The 20,953-nt window shown below is 41.7% G+C and overlaps 1 protein-coding gene across 2 annotated transcripts in view; it reads left to right on the forward strand.

The window, feature by feature from the left end:
• The window catches only part of NUP98 (nucleoporin 98 and 96 precursor), a 59,148-nt gene that overhangs the window by 15,384 nt on the left and 22,811 nt on the right, over window positions 1-20,953 (forward strand). The window contains exons 7-20 of one of the 2 annotated variants that reach the window (XM_084616187.1): window positions 511-688; window positions 3,058-3,224; window positions 3,447-3,590; window positions 4,998-5,133; window positions 7,579-7,671; window positions 8,352-8,492; window positions 9,641-9,774; window positions 11,123-11,310; window positions 12,526-12,642; window positions 14,031-14,335; window positions 14,828-14,941; window positions 16,014-16,152; window positions 16,487-16,664; window positions 17,199-17,363. In XM_084616187.1, coding sequence (XP_084472313.1) covers window positions 511-688; window positions 3,058-3,224; window positions 3,447-3,590; window positions 4,998-5,133; window positions 7,579-7,671; window positions 8,352-8,492; window positions 9,641-9,774; window positions 11,123-11,310; window positions 12,526-12,642; window positions 14,031-14,335; window positions 14,828-14,941; window positions 16,014-16,152; window positions 16,487-16,664; window positions 17,199-17,363 — 2,199 coding nt within the window. The remainder of the gene's footprint in view (window positions 1-510; window positions 689-3,057; window positions 3,225-3,446; window positions 3,591-4,997; window positions 5,134-7,578; window positions 7,672-8,351; window positions 8,493-9,640; window positions 9,775-11,122; window positions 11,311-12,525; window positions 12,643-14,030; window positions 14,336-14,827; window positions 14,942-16,013; window positions 16,153-16,486; window positions 16,665-17,198; window positions 17,364-20,953) is intronic. The other variant, XM_084616188.1, reaches the window with a different exon arrangement.

The following is a 20,953-nucleotide window of genomic DNA, read 5'->3' on the forward strand; positions in this document are numbered from 1 at the left end:
ATGAAAGGGAGAAACATATTGTAAAGAACAATTCTTCGTTGTAGAGGGAATGAGAGGATGATTAGCAGTTAAGGGCCGTGGAGCTCTCCGGTATTCTTTTCTTTGGGGTCTTAACTCTGAAAGCTCTTCACTTGAAAGGCAAGTTGTTTGTTTGTAAGACTTAAACAATTCTCCTAGTCAAAAGGCCCTGTTAACTTTACAAGTGGGTCATGGTTTATTTAAAAAAAAAAAAAACTTTCACAAGCTTAACATGAACTAGTGAGATGCACTTAAGGAAACGTACTGTCAGAACTAGAATTAACTTAGCATAGAATATCATGGAAACCTGTAACCCCTCTAAAGCGGCAATAAATTTTGAATGTACCTTCTGTATATGTTGGGTTTTTTTGAAGGGGCAGTTGATGTCCAATTTCTGAGCTTAGTACATTTCAGAGCTACAACGCAATTGCTCAAACTTAGTTTGTCCCACATGGAATGACTGTAAAGAAAACTTGTATTTTTTTTGGTTAGGAACTCCGTTTGGAAGATTACCAGGCAAACAGGAAAGGGCCCTCAAATCCAGCGGTAGCAGCTGCGGGGTTATTTGGATCATCCACAGCTACGTCCAGTGCAGCTACTGGACTGTTTGGCTCCTCCACCACTAATGCAGGTTTTTCATATGGACAGAATAAAACAGCTTTTGGAACCAGTAAGTGTTGACATCGCTGCTAGCTTTACTGTCACCATAGACCTTGGTACTTAAGAATTCAAGGCAACTTACTTTTTTCACACTTTGCTCTTAGGACAGTTTACATTAGTAAACTCACTTTATACAACTACATTATGACTGTTATCAGACTTTGGTTGTTAAACACTTGTGTTACACAAACCTTGCATCAGTTTCTACACCAGTGTAATGTCTTTTGACAGATATTGGGAGGGGATCTGGCATTACAAGAAAGCTTACAGTCCTTGTGTGCCATTAACAAAAAAAGTCACTGATAAATAGAACTCATTCATGATATTGGTAGTGTAATCAATCAAACACATGGAAGTGAAGTCTAGCCCAGTTCTTCCAACTAAAGCAGGACAAAACCCCAATAGAAAATGTACTTAACGCTTGCAGGAACTTGCTTCCTTCATTAGAGCAGAATCAGGATATTTTCTACTTCGTTAGATGAAAAACCCTAGCCTCTTGCTGCCCTCTTGGCACAAGCAGCATGTGTGTACCTCCATTGCAGGGGTCTCTTGGACCAAAGAAAATAACTGAAAACCAAGTGAATGTAATTCACTTCTGTGGTGTTACTTCCATGATTTAATTCGCCCTGTGGAGTAAACAGTCTTGTTCAAAAGTCAGTGCTAGCCCCAAACTGAAATGTGGTAGTGGGAAGAACAGCTCAAAAATAGATTAGATTGCTAACTAAGTTGCAATATAGAACTTCTGCTAACATTTCCCTACATTCAGATGTGCAATATTAGGACAGGTTTCAGAGTAACAGCCGTGTTAGTCTGTATTCGCAAAAAGAAAAGAAGTACTTGTGGCACCTTAGAGACTAACCAATTTATTTGAGCATAAGCTTTCGTGAGCTACAGCTCACTTCATCGGATGCATACTGTGGAAAGTGTAGAAGATCTTTTTATATACACAGAGACCATGAAACAATACCTCCTCCCACCCCACTCTCCTGCTGGTAATAGCTTATCTAAAGTGATCACTCTCCTTACAATGTGTATGATAATCAAGTTGGGCCATTTCCAGCACAAAACCTGGATTTGTGCTGGAAATGGCCCAACTTGATTATCATACACATTGTAAGGAGAGTGATCACTTTAGATAAGCTATTACCAGCAGGAGAGTGGGGTGGGAGGAGGTATTGTTTCATGGTCTCTGTGTATATAATGTCTTCTGCAGTTTCCACAGTATGCATCCGATGAAGTGAGCTGTAGCTCACGAAAGCTTATGCTCAAATAAATTGGTTAGTCTCTAAGGTGCCACAAGTACTCCTTTTCTTTTTGCGAATAATAGGACAGACTTGTATAACTATAAAATCAGTGACCATAAACTGAAGACAGAAACTACTGTATAAACACCAGTGAATACCTACCCCATAAAGGAGTAGGATCTTGCCTTGGGCACATTTTAAGGTTCTTGTGGATTGGGTTAAGTCAGCCATCCTAGGGTATGGTTTTCGTATATAATTCACAGCCTCACATGAGATTGGCCATATATTATTTTCTCTGTGGCCATGATGTCCTATGACTGGTTGGTCCAGAGGAACATATCGGGAAAGCTGGGGTTGAGCACAAGAGACAAACTTTTATAGGGGCTGGAGCTAGACTATAGAAATCATTGGAAATAACAATAACCTTGAACTTTATCACTTTCCAAACAAAGCGCAAAACTCATTTCTTTGGATGTGGCTTGATAAGTTTGTGTACTTTCAGCACTTCCTGTCAGTCACATGCAAGCAGAACTAGTCAAGTTGTTTCTCCTAGAGGCTGAAAAAGAATAAAAAATTAGTATTTAGGAGGAATTCAGACAGTCCTATGTATTGGCAGCTGTAGAAGTTGCTAGATAATAGTAGACTTAGAACTTTGATGTTGGCTGTCATCTATAAGAATTGTTCCTTTTGCCTAACCTTTGTTGGTTGGGTTGCCTTCCCTCCCCCTACGCAATCAGGCTAGTCTAGATGTTGACACCACAATCCAGTTGGTACGATACAGGTTCAGCTAACCATGTAAAAAGTGTCATTGGTCAGTCAGATCTCTAAGAGAACATTTATCACACTTGCAAGCTGTCACTCTAGAATAAATCCCAGTATTTGTTTAATACTAGCACTGATGATCACAGGCAGGTTAAAAAAAAAATCACATCTAACAGGGTACATGAAGCCATTAACTTTTTACATTTTGGATACAGTATTCATGACTTTCCACATGACACTGCTACTTGATTTTGATTTCAACCAACTATTTTAGATTACTGGTTTGAGCATTTATTTTGCTCCACTCAGTGCATGAATTTGACTCCGGGCTCTAATTCTGTAATCTGTACTCTCATTTCCTTGCCCATCATAGGTACAACTGGCTTTGGAACAGGAACAGCAGGGAGCCTTTTTGGTCAGCAGCCTCAGCAGACTACCAGTCTGTTCAGCAAACCATTTGGCCAGGCCACCACAACACAGAACACTGGCTTTTCTTTTGGGAACGCCAGTACTCTTGGACAACCAAATACAAACACGATGGTAAGAAAGGGAGAGCTAGTTGTATTTAAAGCTGTAAATTCTTCTGTAATATAGGTTGATGAAAGCATATTCCATTCAATATCAAAGGGTTTGTCATGGCTTCTGATTATTAACTCTGATCTTCAGAGCTACTTATCTTTGCAGTAGTCCAACAAAAGTGCTATAACTGCTCTTTGGTAGAGTAGATACTAGTATTTTTTCAAACAAGATTTATGTTTGCAGGGTTTATTTGGGGCAACCCAAGCCTCACAGTCTGGAAGCCTTTTTGGAACAGCTGCCAACACAAATGCTGCCACTGGATTTGGAACAGGAACTGGAACTGGTCTCTTTGGACAAGCCAACACAGGATTTGGTGTTGGCGGTTCGGTATGTCTGTACCTTTGTAATGAAATTGATTAAGGATGTAAAAACTTCATTGTTGTTTTTAGAGACCGGCAGCAGGTTTCTGTGCATTAATGTCCCCCTGCAAAGTAGTGTGGTCTGAACCTTCAGGGTATTTCTAGTGACTTCATAAAATCACATTGCTTTTATAATTTCACTGTAATCCCAGGGAACTAGAGCCTTAACTGTTATACTAAGGGTACAATATAAAATATATAGAATGAACACAAGTCCCATGGAGGTGCTGAGCATCTATTATAGGAACTGACTGGGAAATGGCTGGTACTGTCTAGACACGCTCAAGATGCTGGAGTATGGTGTCCAAAAGCACAAATGACAAAGGTGCTTGAGTAATTGACCTATAAAATTGGTATTGAGTGTACACTTAGGGCTTGTCTTCACTACTGGGGAGATCAGCGCTACTGTAATCGATACAGCGGGTGTTGATTTAGTAGGTCTTCACTAGACCCACTAAATCGGTGGCAGAGCACTCTGCAGTACTCCAGTCCCCGAGTACTCTAACTCTGATACTCCGGCTCCCCGAGAAGAGTAAGGTAAGTTGACTGGAGAGAATCTCCCGTTGACGCAGTGCAGTGAAGACACCAGGGTAAGTCAACCTAAGCTTCGTCAACTCCAGCCACGTTATTCACGTAGCTGGAGTAGTGTAACTTAGGTCGATTTACCCTGGTAGTGAAGACAAGCCCTTACACAAGACTAAAGTTGTTAGCAGAACCAAACCACTTTGTGTCTGGGTATCTTTGTACTACATATGACACAAGGAATAAAAATCCTATACATGTGCAGAAAAACTACTCTTATAAAATATCCTAAACGTCTGATATCACTAGTTCACATATGAATTTAATTTTACACACTTTAATATATTGGTAATGAACTTTGCTCTAACATTTACCTCCTAACACTTGACTTCAGGCCCTTGGGTTGCTAAATGAACCAAACTGTAGCAGGAGTAATACAGAATCTTGAGTGCCTTAGTGCTACGCTTCTTCAGAGCATTTGTAGGTGCTCGTAGTACTGTGGTGGGCACATTATTTAAAATAGAAATGAATTCAGCAGAATTTGGCTTTCTGTTGGTGGGTTGGATATTGAACACATTGATGCTGACTTTTTTGTTATAGACTTGTTCAATTAATTCAGCAATGGAATGGACTTTTAATTCCATCTCACTGTAGCTGTTTCAGTGTTTTCCTGACAGCCTGCCAAACCAATGCCCAAGTTTTATACACAATAGATAATGGGCCACTTCTAATTTTGGATCAGGAGATTGTTTCCCTGGCAGCCTTAAATCTACCTTGTACATAGGTAGATTACAACAGCATTTCATAGTAACATGGATGTCAGAGTTTTAAAAGCATGTTGCTCTCTTTTCAGACGCTGTTTGGTAAGCCTGCTGGATTCGGAACCACCACGACCAGTGCTCCTTCGTTTGGTACAACTTCTGGCAGCGGGCTCTTTGGTAACAAACCAACCCTGACTTTAGGAACCAATACAAACACTTCCAATTTTGGTACATATAAGAAAGTGGGATTCAGTCTCTTAAAGTTACACTGAATATACCACACACCAGGCTACTGAATCTTATACTAAATGATTGTGAATCTTAAAATTCTCAGGTAAGCTGTGCTTGATGCATATAGCTGAAGGGGAAAGCTTGAAGTCTTGGACATGGACTTGCTCCTCTTTTGTTTGTAAACTGATTTTGCATTCTATTTGTATGGGAGTTTCAGGTTCAGTATGCTTCTGTCTTCTTGCAGACTTTTTGTAGGCAGTACTCTTTGAATCAGTTGAGAGATTAAGTTTTAAAAAAATGCACCATTACTTAGTAGCAAATACCAGGTGGTGCGTAACAACATAAAACTTATAGGTATGAATGGTAATACAATATACAAATTCTCCAAGATGTTGTAAGGGTCCGGGTAAAACTTATTTTTTGTTGCAGTATCTAACTACTACATTTATAGCTGAATTAGTCACTTGTTAAATATTGGGCATTTCATTAACATTGGGTCCAAAAGTAGGTAAAGTTGAGTGAAAAGAGGGTTATTGTGTAAGATACCAAGTCAGTAGTGGTGGTCTCTTTTTTTTAAATAAGTCCCATGAAATCTGTTACCTTTTGGTTTTACAGAGTTGAGACCAAAGAAGCTGCATGCTAAAATTGAGAGAAATAGTGGCTTTAGAACTACTGAAATGTTGATTTATGTTGGCATAAAATCAAAGTGTGAAATGTAATCCTCTCCCAAAAGACAGATTCAGGCCACTGTCAAATGAGCTTTGGCTGTGCAGTCCAGCAGGCATGGGATGGATTTGTTCTGGTCAGGCTTAAAGGAGGGTTCTTTGCTTTGAGAAAAGGTCAATTTTAAGTCCTGTGTTCCAGCTTTTGTAGAAGAGTAATTGGCTATCATTCTGTTTCTGGGCTGCTAATAATCTTGGTGTTGAAGCACTTGTGTTCTCTGAAGTGTATGCTTTCAGTAGCAAACAATGTTGGCTGTAGCAAGCTTCATTTTTAACTAATCTGTGATACTTGCATGGATGCAACTTGTAAGAGGATGGTAGTTTGGGATTGTATTTCTGATGTTAGTGCTGTTACTCTGACTCTGTTGCCCTTGCATGGACTAACCACCACCTTTTTAATTGGATGGCTTCACAATCTTCAATTAACCACTAATCTGCCTATTGTTAGATTTGGATTGCATTTGACTTAAATTAAAGAAATGTCATTGAACTGTGCACTCCTATGTACTTGAGTTGTGAACTGCTTTCTCAGTAAGAATCAGAGGGGTGTGTGTGTGTGGTATAAACAGTGTAAAATGGGACTTGTTTTGTCCAGTGGGGTTGAAGAAACTTTAAAACATATTGTTCTGCTGCCACATCTAGATCTTTTTCTGGTTTTCAGTAAAATCTGAAATCTCTATCTGTAATTGAAGCATACCTTGGAAGGCAATACTGTTCTGTAATAGTGTTGTGCTTGAGTGGTGAACATCTATCATATTACTGTTAAAATCCTTTGTCATTGCTATCCTCTTTTGAGAAAATTTGAAGTGGCAAATGTCAGACCTGCTCACTCTAAATTTATTTTCTGAAACAAGACAGAAATAGATTTCACAGGCCTTCCTTTAAGTTTTTTCTCATGTATTCGTTTGTGTTCAATATTAAATATATAGAGAACAGGTTTCAGAGTAGCAGCCGTGTTAGTCTGTATTCGCAAAAAGAACAGGAGTACTTGTGGCACCTTAGAGACTAACCAATTTATTTGAGCATAAGCTTTCATGAGCTGCAGCTCACTTCATCGGATGCATAAAGTGGAAAATACAGTGAGGAGATTTATATACACACAGACCATGAAAAAAAATGGATGTTTATCATACACATTGTAAGGAGAGTGATCACTTAAGATGAGCTATTACCAGCAGGAGAGTGGGGTGGGGGGAGCAGAAAAGTCATCTTGTTGTGGAGCTCTTCCAGAGTACCCATTAGATTTTGGCTATTTGTCCCTATTTACTTTTCAGTAAGAACTCAATTTTTTTTAATGGCTGCTTGAAGGTATCTAATTGTGAAGACGTGTTCTCACTTGGGAGCACACTTGTCTTCCTACTGTGGCCTAGTTTGATTCTTTGCTCATTGAGGTCTGTCTTGCTGATGTGCTGTCAAGGCTGCTTTTTCATTGGTGGTCTGTAATGATAATCCGACCACTCTTCTCTCAGACCAAACTTAGACCCTATCTAGATGTCACAGAGATGCTTTTAAAAACTCTAATGTGGCTTAAAAACAGCTCATCACCATCCGAAGGCCTTAAATTCTCTTTGAGCTCTAGAAACAGCATGTGAAGTTTATTGGGTATACTAATGATGGCAAAGTTGTCCTTAGCCAGGTGATGCTTGTTCACTTACAATCCTTTACGGAGGAAGTTAAATGTTACCTTAAAAGTAGCGCACTAATTCTTTTGTACTCCTAGGTTTTGGTGCGAGCACTGCTGGGAATAGTATCTTCGGAAATAAGCCTGCAGCTGGAACTCTGGGCGCCGGACTTGGAACAGGATTTGGAACAGGTTTAAAAAAAAAAAGCCTCCAGGGGATGGCATCCATAATTGGGATTTGTTTCTAACTGTAGTAACAGCTCAGGATCTGTAGTGGCAGGTATTGGGGAAATCCAGAGACTGGACTGTCTCAGAGCAGAATGAAATTGAGTCTGCCCTTTTTGAAACATCTTTAGCACTCCGTGAAACATCCCCTCCCCTCCCCAATTCATACAAGACCTTGTACAATAGAAGATATTGGGTATTGAGGTTTCACACAGGAATGTTATGCCCTCTAGTCAGCTACAAGTTTAAGAAATTTATAATACCTTGTGGTACCTAGTCCTGTAACAACTTTCAACTCTCTGGTTAGTGAGCATTTATTTATTCTGCTTAAACCCAATCTGTATTGGAATCAAGTCTTCCTAATGTAAAATGTTTGAATGGTAGGAGCCCACCAAGGGTTAATAGTTAACTCTGTGGTTCAGAGAATGTATAGGATTAGATTAATAATTTACTCTAATGTGATCAGAACAGGAATGTATTCTTTTAATTTGTAAGAATCCACAGATAACTTACAATGAGTGCGGTAAAACTTCTTTTTGCAGTTCAACAAATGATAGTTGAGGGAATTCTTAAATGTGTGGATAAACTTAATTTGTCTGCAAGCACGTGATGGAACCTTCTGTAAACTGCTGCTGTCCTCTGTGTAGCTCTTAGTGCAGGGCAGACTTCACTATTCGGAAACACCCAGCCTAAATTAGGTGGAACACTGGGAACAGGAGCGTTTGGAGCACCTGGATTCAATACATCAACAGCCACCCTGGGCTTTGGAGCTCCCCAGCCTGCTGTGGGTAAGAGTGCAATTTACCAAGTTCAGTTACTTGAATCCAAGGTAGTGAAACAGTATCTGTTGCAGATCCTGGGCAAGAGAATGGAGTGGCTGATACAGGACTCTGTTTAGTAAAGAATTCAAAGAGAGTAATATAATTAATGCCAATCAACATGGGTTTAGGGAAGATAGATCCTGTCAAATTAACTTTTTTTTAATGAGATGACAAGTTTGGTTGATAAAAGTAATAGTGTTTGGTGGAATATACTTACCCTACAAAAGTCTCTTTGATTTCGTATTGCATGACATTTAAAAAAACAAAACCAAACCCTAGAACAATAGGAAATTAACATGGCAGACATAAGTGGATTAAAAACTGGGCACCTGATAAGTCTCAAAATGTAATTGTAAATGGGGAATCACTGATTGGGTGTATTTTTAGTGGAGTCCTGCAGTGATTGGTCCTTGGCCCTATGCTGTTTAACTTTTTAAATATCAATGGCCTGGAAGATCACTGATAAAGTTTGCAGATGGCCTAAATTGGGGAAGTGGTAAATAATGAAGACGTCACATACAGAGCAATCTGGATTGCTTGGTAAGCTAGGAACAAGCAAACTGTGTTTATAATGTGGGTAAATGTATACATCTAGGAACAAATAATATAGGTCATACTTAGGGTGACTCTATCCACCATGACCCCTAAATTTTTCAGAGTCCCTGCTTCCTGGGATAATCAACTGAACAAGTGAATTTCAAGGTAGTTGAACCTTCAGAGAAGGGTCTTGCACTAACATTAATCAGACTTTGAAGGGACACTGCACACTGGTGTTGAAACTAACAAGTGGAGATAACCATTAAAAGGTTCTGCCAGGCCATATTCGGCTCCTGGCTAATCTGCACAGCTCCCTTCATTTTAGCTTTGCACAGGTGAAATGGATTTGAACTTGGTAAATAATTCCGATATACAAGAAGGAATAGAATTCAGCTGGCTTTACAGGGCTGACAGTGGTAAAAAGTCTGGTCACTGAAGTCAGCAGATACAACTGTGAATTCCCACAGGGAAAAGATCTGATAAAGAAGGGGCCACTTCTAAATGCCCTAAATGTCCTGAGATGAGTCTGAGTGCTAAATACATGATTAGAAAAGATTAACCTCTCCAACTTTATCCAGCATTGACGGACCCAAATGTTTCAGCTGCCCAACAAGCAGCCCTCCAGCAGCACTTCAACAGCTTGACCTACTCGCCCTTTGGAGATTCTCCTCTTTTCAGAAACCCTATGTCAGACCCAAAGAAGAAAGAAGAGGTGAGGACTCAAATACTTCAGAACACATTTTTATGGATAAGATTGTGTTTATTGTAACTTCTCTATCTTCTCTATATGGATTAGTTTTAAAAAATGAAGATCTGAACATTTAGGGGCCCATTTTCCTAATATCATAGTCTTTAGCCTGGGGTGTTGAGAAACTAAACGGTATATAACTAAGGCTCCATGTTTGTCACAGGTTCCATGACTTTCCATGACCACAATGACTTTGGCAGCTCCTGGGCCAGCTGCAGGAGTAGCTCGGGTAGTCCCTGGGTCAGTTGCACTGACTGCTGCTGGGACAGTCTCAGGGCCCCCAACCAGAGCAGCAGGAGTTCGGGTGTAGGGGGGCTTGGGGCCACTGTTTACCTGCAGGGGGCTCAGCTCCACATGCCGCCTCTGCCAGCAGCCAGGCAGTGCCCCCGCAGCTCCCATTGGCCACAGTTCCCAGCTAATGGGAGCTGTAGACCTGGGGCTTGGGGCGGAGCAGAGGCAGCATGTGGGGCTCTCGGGAGCTGGGTAAGGAGCCTGCCCCAGCACCCATGCCCCCTCTTCTCAGCACCTGCGGTGCTCTCTTGTCTCTCTCTCTTCTCCCCCCCACCCCGTTTTAGTCAGGGGTATTTTTAGTAAAAGTCACGAACGGGTCACGGGCCTGTGAATTTTTGTTTACTGCCTGTGACCTGTTCATGACTTTTTAATAAAAATACCCATGACTAAAACGTAGCCTTATATATAAAATAGTGAGAATGTATTTGTTATCTGTATCAGACAGCCACTTGGGATACCTAACTGCATATATTGTGGTCATATATTAGACTTCTGTCTTCAGAGATGCCAAGCATTTGGCATTCCCAGTGACCTCTGTGGTAGTAGATGCTAAGAAGCTCTCAAAATCAGGCACTTAGACAATTCACAGTGATAGATTATAAATCCATGTGTGTGATCTCATTGCAGTTTTTTCCCCAAACAAACGTTATGTAAGATTCTGACACTTTCTTTACTAGTGTGGGGAAAACTCACTCTAAAGACACTGCAGTATTGCTGATATATCTTACTAAGTAGGTTTGATTTTTTCTTAAACAAATGGTAATAGTTTAAGCAATTCACCCGCCAAAAGCACTAATCAGACCTCAAACTGAGCTAGCACTGTTGCTGCCAAATCAGTAGCCGAACAGAGAATAAAGGGTGAATGTCTATAGTTAACTTGTTTACTCAGGGCATAGGTTTTTTGTCCTGACAACAATACTGGTCTAACTTCTGTGAAAATAAACAAGAAAACATTAATCCTGTTTAGACTTAAGTAGTTTGAAAATCTGTTTTTTCGGTTACATGAATGTTTCTTTCTCAGAGACTGAAACCAACTAATCCAGCAGCCCAGAAGGCTTTGACTACGCCAACCCATTATAAACTGACCCCGCGACCAGCGACCAGAGTGCGACCAAAAGCTTTGCAGACAGCAGGATCTTCCAAATCTCACCTCTTTGATGGGCTGGATGATGATGAGCCATCTTTATCTAACGGTGCATTCATGCCCAAGTTAGTTTTCTTTTCTCCTTTGGAGATCAGTATTATTCAGAAAAATGTTTGTTTAATCTTCCACCTCTTTTCCTGTGGCTCAAGCACTCATAAATCAAATATGTGAGTGCACTTGCTCTCCTAGCAGTTGTATGCGTCTTCTGGCTTTTAATGAAGAAAGGTTACTACTTTGGTACAGATAATGCTTCCTATTTCATGTGTAGATGCTTGCCAACATATCTAATGTAGCACCCAAACTCTCTACTTAGGTCAGTAAATTATCCTTTGTGTAGTGCCTTCATATTTGGTAACCATGCAGGCTCTGTAGCTTTGTTGACATGGATAGCAAAGATCAAAGACTTGCATATAAGTCTGGCAGAAAATATACTTACTGTACTGAAGATAAAAGTGGTCTAACTTAAGTAATTGTCAAGTACTTTTAGAGTAGTTTGTCAAACAAAATGATCCTGTGACTTAATTGTTACTGTATGGGCAAGTAGATTCTAATCTGTTCCTTGTGACTATAAAAGTGTTGCTTGCTTCAGTTAATTTACAATATGCAACGCCTCATCTCTGACCAAAACATAAGTTTTGTCTTGCAAATCTATTCTCTTTTACAAGCAATTGCCCTTAGATTCCTACGGGTATCTTCCCAGCCTATTGCATGTATTTAAAAACTGTCATGTAGAATCGTTGTCAGATAAACTTCTTATCTCAGTCAGCCCTAGACTGTGCTCTTCTGGGGTTGTAGTAGAAAATTGCAGTTTCCTGAGTCCTCCAGTTTACCTTCAACTTGAGTGGCATAACAGGGGGAAAGAGTTTGGTTAAAGGTATTGAAGGACTTTAGAAATGGCCTGTATTCAGTAATAAAACATAGGCTTTAGAAAGCTTCCTATTGTATGAGGTTGGCCTTTCTATTTAATATTAGCCCTGGCAGTCACTTCATCTCTCCTCTGAAGTGCTGTGGTGGTGAGGCCCACTCAGTGTTCTTAAAAAACATTCCCCCAACTGCCCCTGTCAATTGGAATAACAAACTGATACCTCTTACCCCTCTTGCTACCATCTGCTGGGAAAGACTAACTGGACTTGGCAGTAGTTATAGCATTGTCATGACAGAATGCGAGCTAATGTGGTTTAAAGTTGGCTTAAATATTCTCCCATCCCTGGAACTCTTGGGTCAAACGTGTGGCGCTCGTGCTGCAGATCACTGAGAACTGCTGCTTTGGTATATTTTAGGAAGAGCATCAAGAAGCTGGTTTTGAAAAACCTCAACAGCAGCAACTTGTTTTCTCCTGTCAGTCGTGAAGCTGAAGATCTGGAACCTCCATCAGAGTATCCAGAGAATGGAGAGCGGTATGTTTCTACATGACACAGCTGATTATGCCTCTAGAAACGGATTTAGTTAATACTTTCTCATAAACAAATCTCTGAAAAAAGCTCTCTAGAATCTAAATCTATACAGTACATAACCCTCTTGCGTAGAAATAAGCTCATAACTTATTGGCTCACACAAATAGCTTTCAGTAGCTTACATTACTATGAGAACTATTGATAGACATCTTTGCAATGCTGATGTCATGGCAGTAGGTATGTTTTAAATATCCAAATAAGAATATGGACTGATAACACACAGATTTTTGTATGACTGATTTTTCCGTCTAGTTGAGACTAAAATTCTTAATTGTAAAACAAGATGTGTTTATAGAGGGACTTCAGTTTCTAGGAGGTTAACAAAGATGTTTAAGCAACAAAGATCATCAAGTTTGTGGAACAGCTTCTGTACTAGAGAGGTCTATATTCACATTTTCCACAGCATTCATGATTTTAAAGTGTTGTTTACTCTTTGCCTCAATACAAAAACCACGGGTTGCCCATTGAAATTAATAGGCAGCATGTTTAATACAGGAAATACTTTTTCACACACCCTGCAGTTGTCCTGTGGAGTATATTGCCACAGGATGATGTGATGGCCAAAAGTGTAACTGAATTAAAAAAAACTAGATAAGATCATGGAGAATAGGTCTATCAGTGGCTATTAGCCAAGATTCTCTCGATGGACCACTCGTCTGACTCAGTATGGCCTTTCTTATGAACAGTACAGGCTTCCTCATCAGTGCATCAATTAGAGATGGGCAAGAAACTGTTGTTTCCCATCCCTGGAAAACTTCCAAGCTTTTGGGGGGAAAAAAATTTCCATCCAAACTTGCAAACAGACAATCAAAAGTTTTTGGTTCAGGTCAGGTCTAAATATCCCATTTCAACAATTTCAAAACGCTTTTTTCCAAACCTTTTGAAACAAACTTGTCAAAACTGACTCATTTCCACAATTAGTTTCAGGTTCAACAATTATTCATTAGAAAATGCCAAACATCTTGTTAAATCAGCTCTAGTCTCAGTTCTGACCTGGAGTCACCACCTAGTAAGGAATAGGGAAATACATTAGCCATGTGCCCACTCGATCTGTATTGCTGAGGCTGCCAGTTGTGAACTAGGCATCTCCACCCTAAGGTTAGCTTGGTCCTTTGGGCAGCAAGACATAATCAGCTGTAAACCCCTTTTCCCAAAACAATGTAATATATGTTCCAGGCACTAATGTCTAGTGTTACATGTGGTAATGTACCTCCACACAACAGGAAGAATCTGGTGTGCCATGTTATGAGATGAGAAACAAATGTTTTGTAACACTGACACAAGATTTCTTTAGAAATGAATGTGTTTGAATGGCTTCATTCTTTCTTTAGGTTCAACTTTCTATCCAGATCTGTTGATGAGAATCACAGACAGGAGGGTGAGCAAGAGGAAGAAGACGATCACCATGAAGTGACTAGATTTTACACTAACCCCATTGCCAAACCCATCCCACAGACCCCGGAGAATGCAGTGCACAAACAGAATAATGTGGATGATACCATTATGGCTCTGAATATGCGGGTTGCCTTGCGGAATGGCCTGGAAGGCAGCAGTGAAGATGCTTCATTTCATGATGAGTCACTGCAGGATGACCGTGAAGAGGAGAATGAGAATGTATATAGTCTGCACCCAGCAGGTCAGATTCGCGCTGCTGTGTGGTGCTGCTCTATCTTTAGTCTTACTCCTTCCTGATCCTCCTCTTCCTAGTCATTTTACCCCATCCTTTGCTTTATTTTTAATGTATACTGACTGCCTTTTACCTTTAAGTAGTTTCCAGCTTTCTCTCCACCAAATGCCATTCCTCAGAAAAAAATAAATAAAAATCTTCCTATCTTCTCCTCTTTCTCTTACCCAAGATGTTTTATGTTTTCATCTTACCTTAGATAAAATACTCAGTGCATGGAATTTCTCACTGTAAAGTAATATAAACTTGACACTCTTAATAAGATGTCTGGATAGTCTCATCTGTACTCTGGCTTCTGTTACTTTATTGTTCGCTTACATTGTACTGATTCTCAACTTCTTTTTAGGGCCCCTCAGCTGTCCTTCAGTTTTCTTGGCAAAGATTAAGAAAATTTCTGGAGTTAGTCTTGTCCTCATCTATGTGCTCAATTATTTTCTACTGTAGGAATTGTTCTAACAAAAGCTGGCTACTATACCATCCCGTCTATGGAGGATCTAGCTAAACTTACCACTGACAGAGGAGAATGTATTGTGACTGATTTCACTATAGGTCGTAAAGGTGAGTATAGAATCACTTTGGATATGTGTTCTCCTGCCACCAACTCTTTTTAGAGCTTTTAAAGCCTGGGCTTTGTATTTCTTCAGCATGAATGTAAAATAGTTACCTTGCTTGAGATATTTATCAGCCCTAGGTGACAAAAGCTTTAAATACTCTTCACATTGGCTGCACACTCAAGCTCTGTGAATTAGGCCACCCAGTGAAACTAAAATCATAGCTTGTAAAATTCCAACACCTCCTGTATGAAAAGAACAACATTTTCAGTAGTTCTCCAGATAATTGAGGGTAGCTTAGGTCCAAAACTTGGACTCAAAATTTACATAAAACTGTCTAGCTCAGCTTTACTGGCCAAGCTGAGTGCTGTTCATTACTAATTCACTTCTTGAGCTTCAAACTGGATTTTTACAAATCCAATTATTATACCATGATGATTGGAAAATGGAAACATTTGAATACTTAGTCTGACACTGTCCCTTTCAAGCAGTTTAGTGCTTGAATTCTGGATGAAATCATAACTTTTTAATTCTCAATGAGTGGGAAAAGATAGGAGCTGATCACAGATGCAGTGTGAGCTGCCAGGTTAGTACTACTATCAAAAACCTTATGACTACATAAAGGAATTGAATGTAAAATTAGTTTGGTTATACAGCTACTTGGGGTCAGTCTTGCTGTTGTATATGCATGCAGGATATTGTGTGCAGTTCTAGTACTTTGAATTCAACAAGGAGACAAATAATTAAAAATAGAGGATAGGACCACCCAGGAGGAGCGACCAACTTAAGTTGTCTAGAAAAGATACTTAAGGGCTCAAATTTATTACTGAGAGGGAGCAATTGCCAACAGACTGAAACTATCACCTTTTAGAATGGAAAAAGATAATCATAAAACTGCTCAGTTACTTGTCACTTGAATAGAATAACAGGAGTTTGAATGGCAATTTAAGGATAGTTCAGGTAAGATGAACAAAATGTGAATACTTACGTTGGAGAGTTTGCCAATGCACTTCTCTGGGGTGGTATTACAGCATTTGCTATGGGAGCAGAAGTACAAGTTGGGTTTGTTTACATTCCAGGTTACGGATCAATTTACTTTGAAGGAGAGGTGAATCTAACTAACTTAAATCTGGATGAGATTGTGCACGTCCGCAGGAAAGAAGTTATTGTCTATCCTGACGATGATCAGAAGCCACCTATTGGTGAAGGTTTAAATAGGTAATTTAAACTTTTCATGTGTTCTTTTTAGGAGTGGGTGGGGGTAGCCTGGTAAATGGATTTTGGTAAAGCTATCACCCTTCTTGTCATCCATAAGGGCCTCTTTCTATTTTAGCTATCCCAGCAGCCCGCAAATCTAACTCCTTTTTTCAGGCATACATTCAGGTTATTAATCTTGGACAAAATCTACTGGTCAGTGACAGTTGTGTTTCTGAACCAAAGCGTGTTTGAGCCAATGCTTGTGGTTTGTTCCAAACTTGATGTAAACTTTTTTTGAATGCCTCGTTTCAAAGCTCAGTGATCTCATGCCCTTCCATTGTCTGCATTTTAACAGACGAGCTGAAGTTACATTGGATGGAGTTTGGCCAACGGATAAAACATCTCGCTGCTTGATAAAGAGCCCAGAACGACTAGCAGATATCAATTATGAAGGCAGACTGGAGGCTGTATCTCGGAAGCAGGGAGCCCAGTTCAAAGAGTACCGTCCAGAGACCGGTTCTTGGGTGTTCAAGGTAGTAATCACGGTTGCTCATCGCTGACTGCTCATAAACTGTGTATTACAAAAAGATCTGGGTGGAACAGAAGTCAGAATTTCCCTGATAAACCAGTAGCTGTCAATGCTGTAATTCCAGTGCCTTTAATCAACTGGTTTTATACTTGTTTAAGGTTTTAAAGTGCTCTTCGTGATCCATTTAACTCATGAATTGTAGTACTAAAGTTTTTCAAGTAATATACAGATCATTCTGATTGTAATAGTCAAAGTGCAAACTGTCCAAAATAACTCCCAGGTGATTTGTTAAGAACTGATCCCGCATATATGCGGTGTCTTATACAAAGATTGAACTCCCTCAGAGTTCATGTATGCTTCAGTATGCAGTTACTCATTAGAATATTTAAGGGGAGACTTTCAGACCCAAGGGGCAGCTAAACACCCAGCTCTGTGTGAAGTCAGTGGTGGTTGTGCACCAATTCCCATCTGTGCTTTTGAAAATCTTCCCCATGTCTGTATCCCTATTACCAACACTTTGGCTTTTATCATTGTACAGGTGGCTCACTTCTCTAAATACGGCTTGCAAGATTCTGATGAGGAAGAGGAGGAGCATCCTTCAAAAGTGGACGCAAAGAAGTTAAAAACTGCCCAAGTGCCATCCCAGGGGCAGCTGGTGCCCCAACAAATGGCTCTAAATGGCAAGCCAACACCTCCAGCTCAGGTAGAAAAAAAACAGTGACATGAAGTTATCCATAAAATGAAGTTTGAGGAATAGCCATTTGCCCTAAGACAGAGCCGTTACTATTGCAAATGTCTTGGAGACAGAAGAACGCAAAGCATTTTTAGAACCGAACTTACTCAAACTGGGGTGGTACTTCTGGTCTCTTACAGGATAGTTGCAAGGTCTTTGTATACTTCACATGTTCTTCCCGTCCTTGCATCCTTTGTTTGGAATTAGCGTTTTTGTTGGTTGAATCTTGGGAGTTTTTTTTTTTTGGTGACCTGATCCCTTCTTGTTTAGATCCCAGGGTTGTAGGATATGGCATACTTGCACTAACTGGAAGAAAACATGGCTTTGTTAATATTCTCAAATATGTGCAATATTACCCTTGCCAGTCATGCCGCCTCCAGCACCTGAAAACAAATTGCTTTGTGCATTAGGTTTTTAGATTGTACCTCAAAATTAGGTTTTTAGATTGTATCGTCAAACCTCATTCTGCATGCAAACTTGTATTCTGGTATTTTAAGAATGTACTCGACTTTATTAAAATAAGATCTAAAGTTTTTACAAGTTTGGCTATACAACTAATTTCTTAAAAGGTATTGGATCATGGGTGGGGTGTGGTGCGGTGCAGTTGTTGCATTCTGAAGTTTTTTGTCCCAATTCATTATTCAGTATATGTATACACTTGCCTTATAGGAAGGTGGCGTTTTATCCAATCCCTGGCATCAACCTATGTAGCAATATCCTAAATGCTGAATGGTTACAAACAATTGTCAGATTTAAATGAAAATGGAATACTTTTCTTATCTAACATTGGAAAAAACACTGCTGACAGTAAACTAAACTAGGTCTTGGTGTTAATGCAGTAAAAAAGCATTTTATAATGGAGGTGTTCCTGGTAATTATGCAGCAAAGCACTTATGTCAAATGATGATCACCTGTGTCCCAGGAAGTAAATTTGTCAGTACAAAGTAGAGCTTAAGTTGAATGCAGAATGTAAAGGACTTGGGTGTGATGCTTCTTGGTGTCCAAACCTGCAGTCCAGTCCTTGGTGTCCAACCCCGTTGCTATTTGTGGGTGTTGTGTGCAGGAGAGCAGAATAAAAGGGTGCCAGTCCCTAGCAGCTGAACTGCATTTTTAAGGGAAAGGCTTTTGTTTCCTGTCATAAGCAATTACAATATTCTGCTCATTAGTAAAGGCAGATCTCCAGGCTTGCAGTTCATTCAGGCATGAACAGTGAGCTTCTGCTTGGCATGAAGCCAGTATGCATGGTATGCTTTTCTGTAGGAAATGGAGGAATTGTTAGCTTTGGCCAGTGGTCATAGAATATCAGGGTTGGAAGGGACCTCAGGAGGTCATCTCATCCAACCCCCTGCTCAAAGCAGGACCAATCCCCAACTAAATTATCCCAGCCACGGCTTTGTCAAGCCAGGCCTTAAAAACCTCAAAGGAAGGAGATTCCACCACCTCCCTAGGGAACCCATTCCTGTGCTTCACCACCCTCCTAGTGAAAAAGTTTTTCCTAATATCCAACCTAAATCTCCCACACTGCAACCTGCGACCATTACTCCTCGTTCTGTCCTCTGCTACCACTGAGAACAGTCTAGATCCATCCTCTTTGGAACCCCCTTTCAGGTAGTTGAAAGCAGCTATCAAATGCCCCCTCATTCTTCTCTTCCGCAGACTAAACAATCCCAGTTCCCTCAGCCTTTCCTCATAAGCAGTGGTAAGCTGGAGCCGGTTTGCACCGGTTCGGGGGAACCAGTTGTTAAATTTAGAAGCCCTTTTAGAACCGGTTGTCCCGTGAGGCCAAAAGTGGCACCTTAGGCACCGACTCTGTGGGTGCTCCGGGGCTGGAGCACCCACGGGGAAAATTTGGTGGGTGCAGAGCACCCACTGTAGCTCCCTGCCCGGCCCCAGCTCACCTCCACTCTGCCTCCTCCCCTGAATGCGCTGCCTGCTCTGCTTCTCTGCCCCCCACCCCCCTCCCCCCAGCTTCCCGCGAATCAGCTGTTCGTGTGGGAAGTCGGGGGGCTGAGCAGCAAGCGGTGGCTTCACGCTCAGGCCCCGGGTGGCGGAGGCAGAGCAGAGGTGAGCTGGGGCGGGGGGGCCTGAGGAGGGCTGCCTGCATCGCAGCAGGTAACCCTGGGGGGGGTGGGGGGAGGGCGCACAGGGCCCCTGAGCGTGAAGCTGCTGCCTGCTTCTCAGCCCTCCCCGGCTTCCTGCTCCAACAGCTGATTCGCAGGAAGCTGGGGGTGGGGGCGGGGGCACATTCAGGGGAGGGAGCAGAGCGGAGATGAGCTGGGGCTGGGCATGGGGCAGGGAGCTGTTGGTGGGGACTCTGCACCCACCACATTTTCCCCGTGGGGGCACCAGCCCAAGAGCACCCAAGGAGTTGGAGCCTAAGCGCCACTTTTGATATGATCAGTGGGGGGAGCAGAACCCCCCCCCCCAGCTAAGGTACCACACCCCTAGGAGCCAGAGGGACCTGCTGGATGCTTCCCGGGAGCCGCCCCAGGTAAGCACCACTGGGACTCGCCCACTGGCAGGTCCCTCTGGCTCTTAGAGGCAGGATGAGCACCCACTACGGTGGCCCATGAGACCCTCCTGCCCTGTTCTGGGAGCAGTCAGGGGATGGGGCTGGATGGGCCAGGGGTCCCGGGGGAGGAGGGGGCGCATCAAAGAACACAGGGGGTTGGATGGGGCAGGAGTCCTGGGGGGCAGGGGCAGGCCATGTCCCCTTCGTGGGGTGAGGAGGGAACCGGTGGTTAAGATTTTGGCAGCTCATCACTGCTCATAAGTCATGATCCAGCTCCCTGATAATTTTTGCTGCCCTCCGCTGGACTCTTTCAAATTTTTCCACATCCTTCTTGTAGTGTGGGGCCCAAAACTGGACACAGTACTTCAGATGAGGCCTCACCAATGCCAAATAGAGGGGAATGATTACATCCCTGGATCTGCTGGTAATGCCTCTACTTATACAGCCCAAAATGCCATTAGCCTTCTTGGCAACAAGGACACGCTGCTGACTCATATCCAGCTTCTTGTCCACCGTAACTCCTAGGTCCTTTTCTGCAGAACTGCTGCCTAGCCGCTGGGTCCCTAGTCTGTAGCAGTGCATGGAATTCTTCCGTCCTAAGTGCAGGACTCTGCACTTGTCCTTGTTGAACCTCATCAGATTTCTTTTGGCCCAATTCTCCAATTTGTCTAGGTCCCTCTGTATCCTATCCCTACCCTCCAGCGTATCTACCACTCCTCCCAGTTTAGTGTCATCTGCAAACTTGCTGAGGGTGCAATCCACACCATCCTCCAGATCATTTATGAAGATATTGAACAAAACCGGCCCCAGGACCGACCCTTGGGGCACTTTGCTTGATACCGGCTGCCAACTAGACATGGAGCCATTGATCATTACCCTTTGAGCCTAACGATTTAGCCAGCTTTCTATCCACTTTATAGTCCATTCATCCAGCCCATACTTCTTTAACTTGCTGGCAAGAATACTGTGGGAGACCGTGTCAAAAGCTTTGCTAAAGTCAAGGAGTAACACGTCCTCTGCTTTCCCCTCATCCACAGAGTCAGTTATC

The sequence above is a fragment of the Lepidochelys olivacea genome (genome assembly GCF_965140295.1).
Source record: "Lepidochelys olivacea isolate rLepOli2 genome assembly, chromosome: 1".
NCBI classification, from domain to species: Eukaryota; Metazoa; Chordata; order Testudines; family Cheloniidae; genus Lepidochelys; species Lepidochelys olivacea.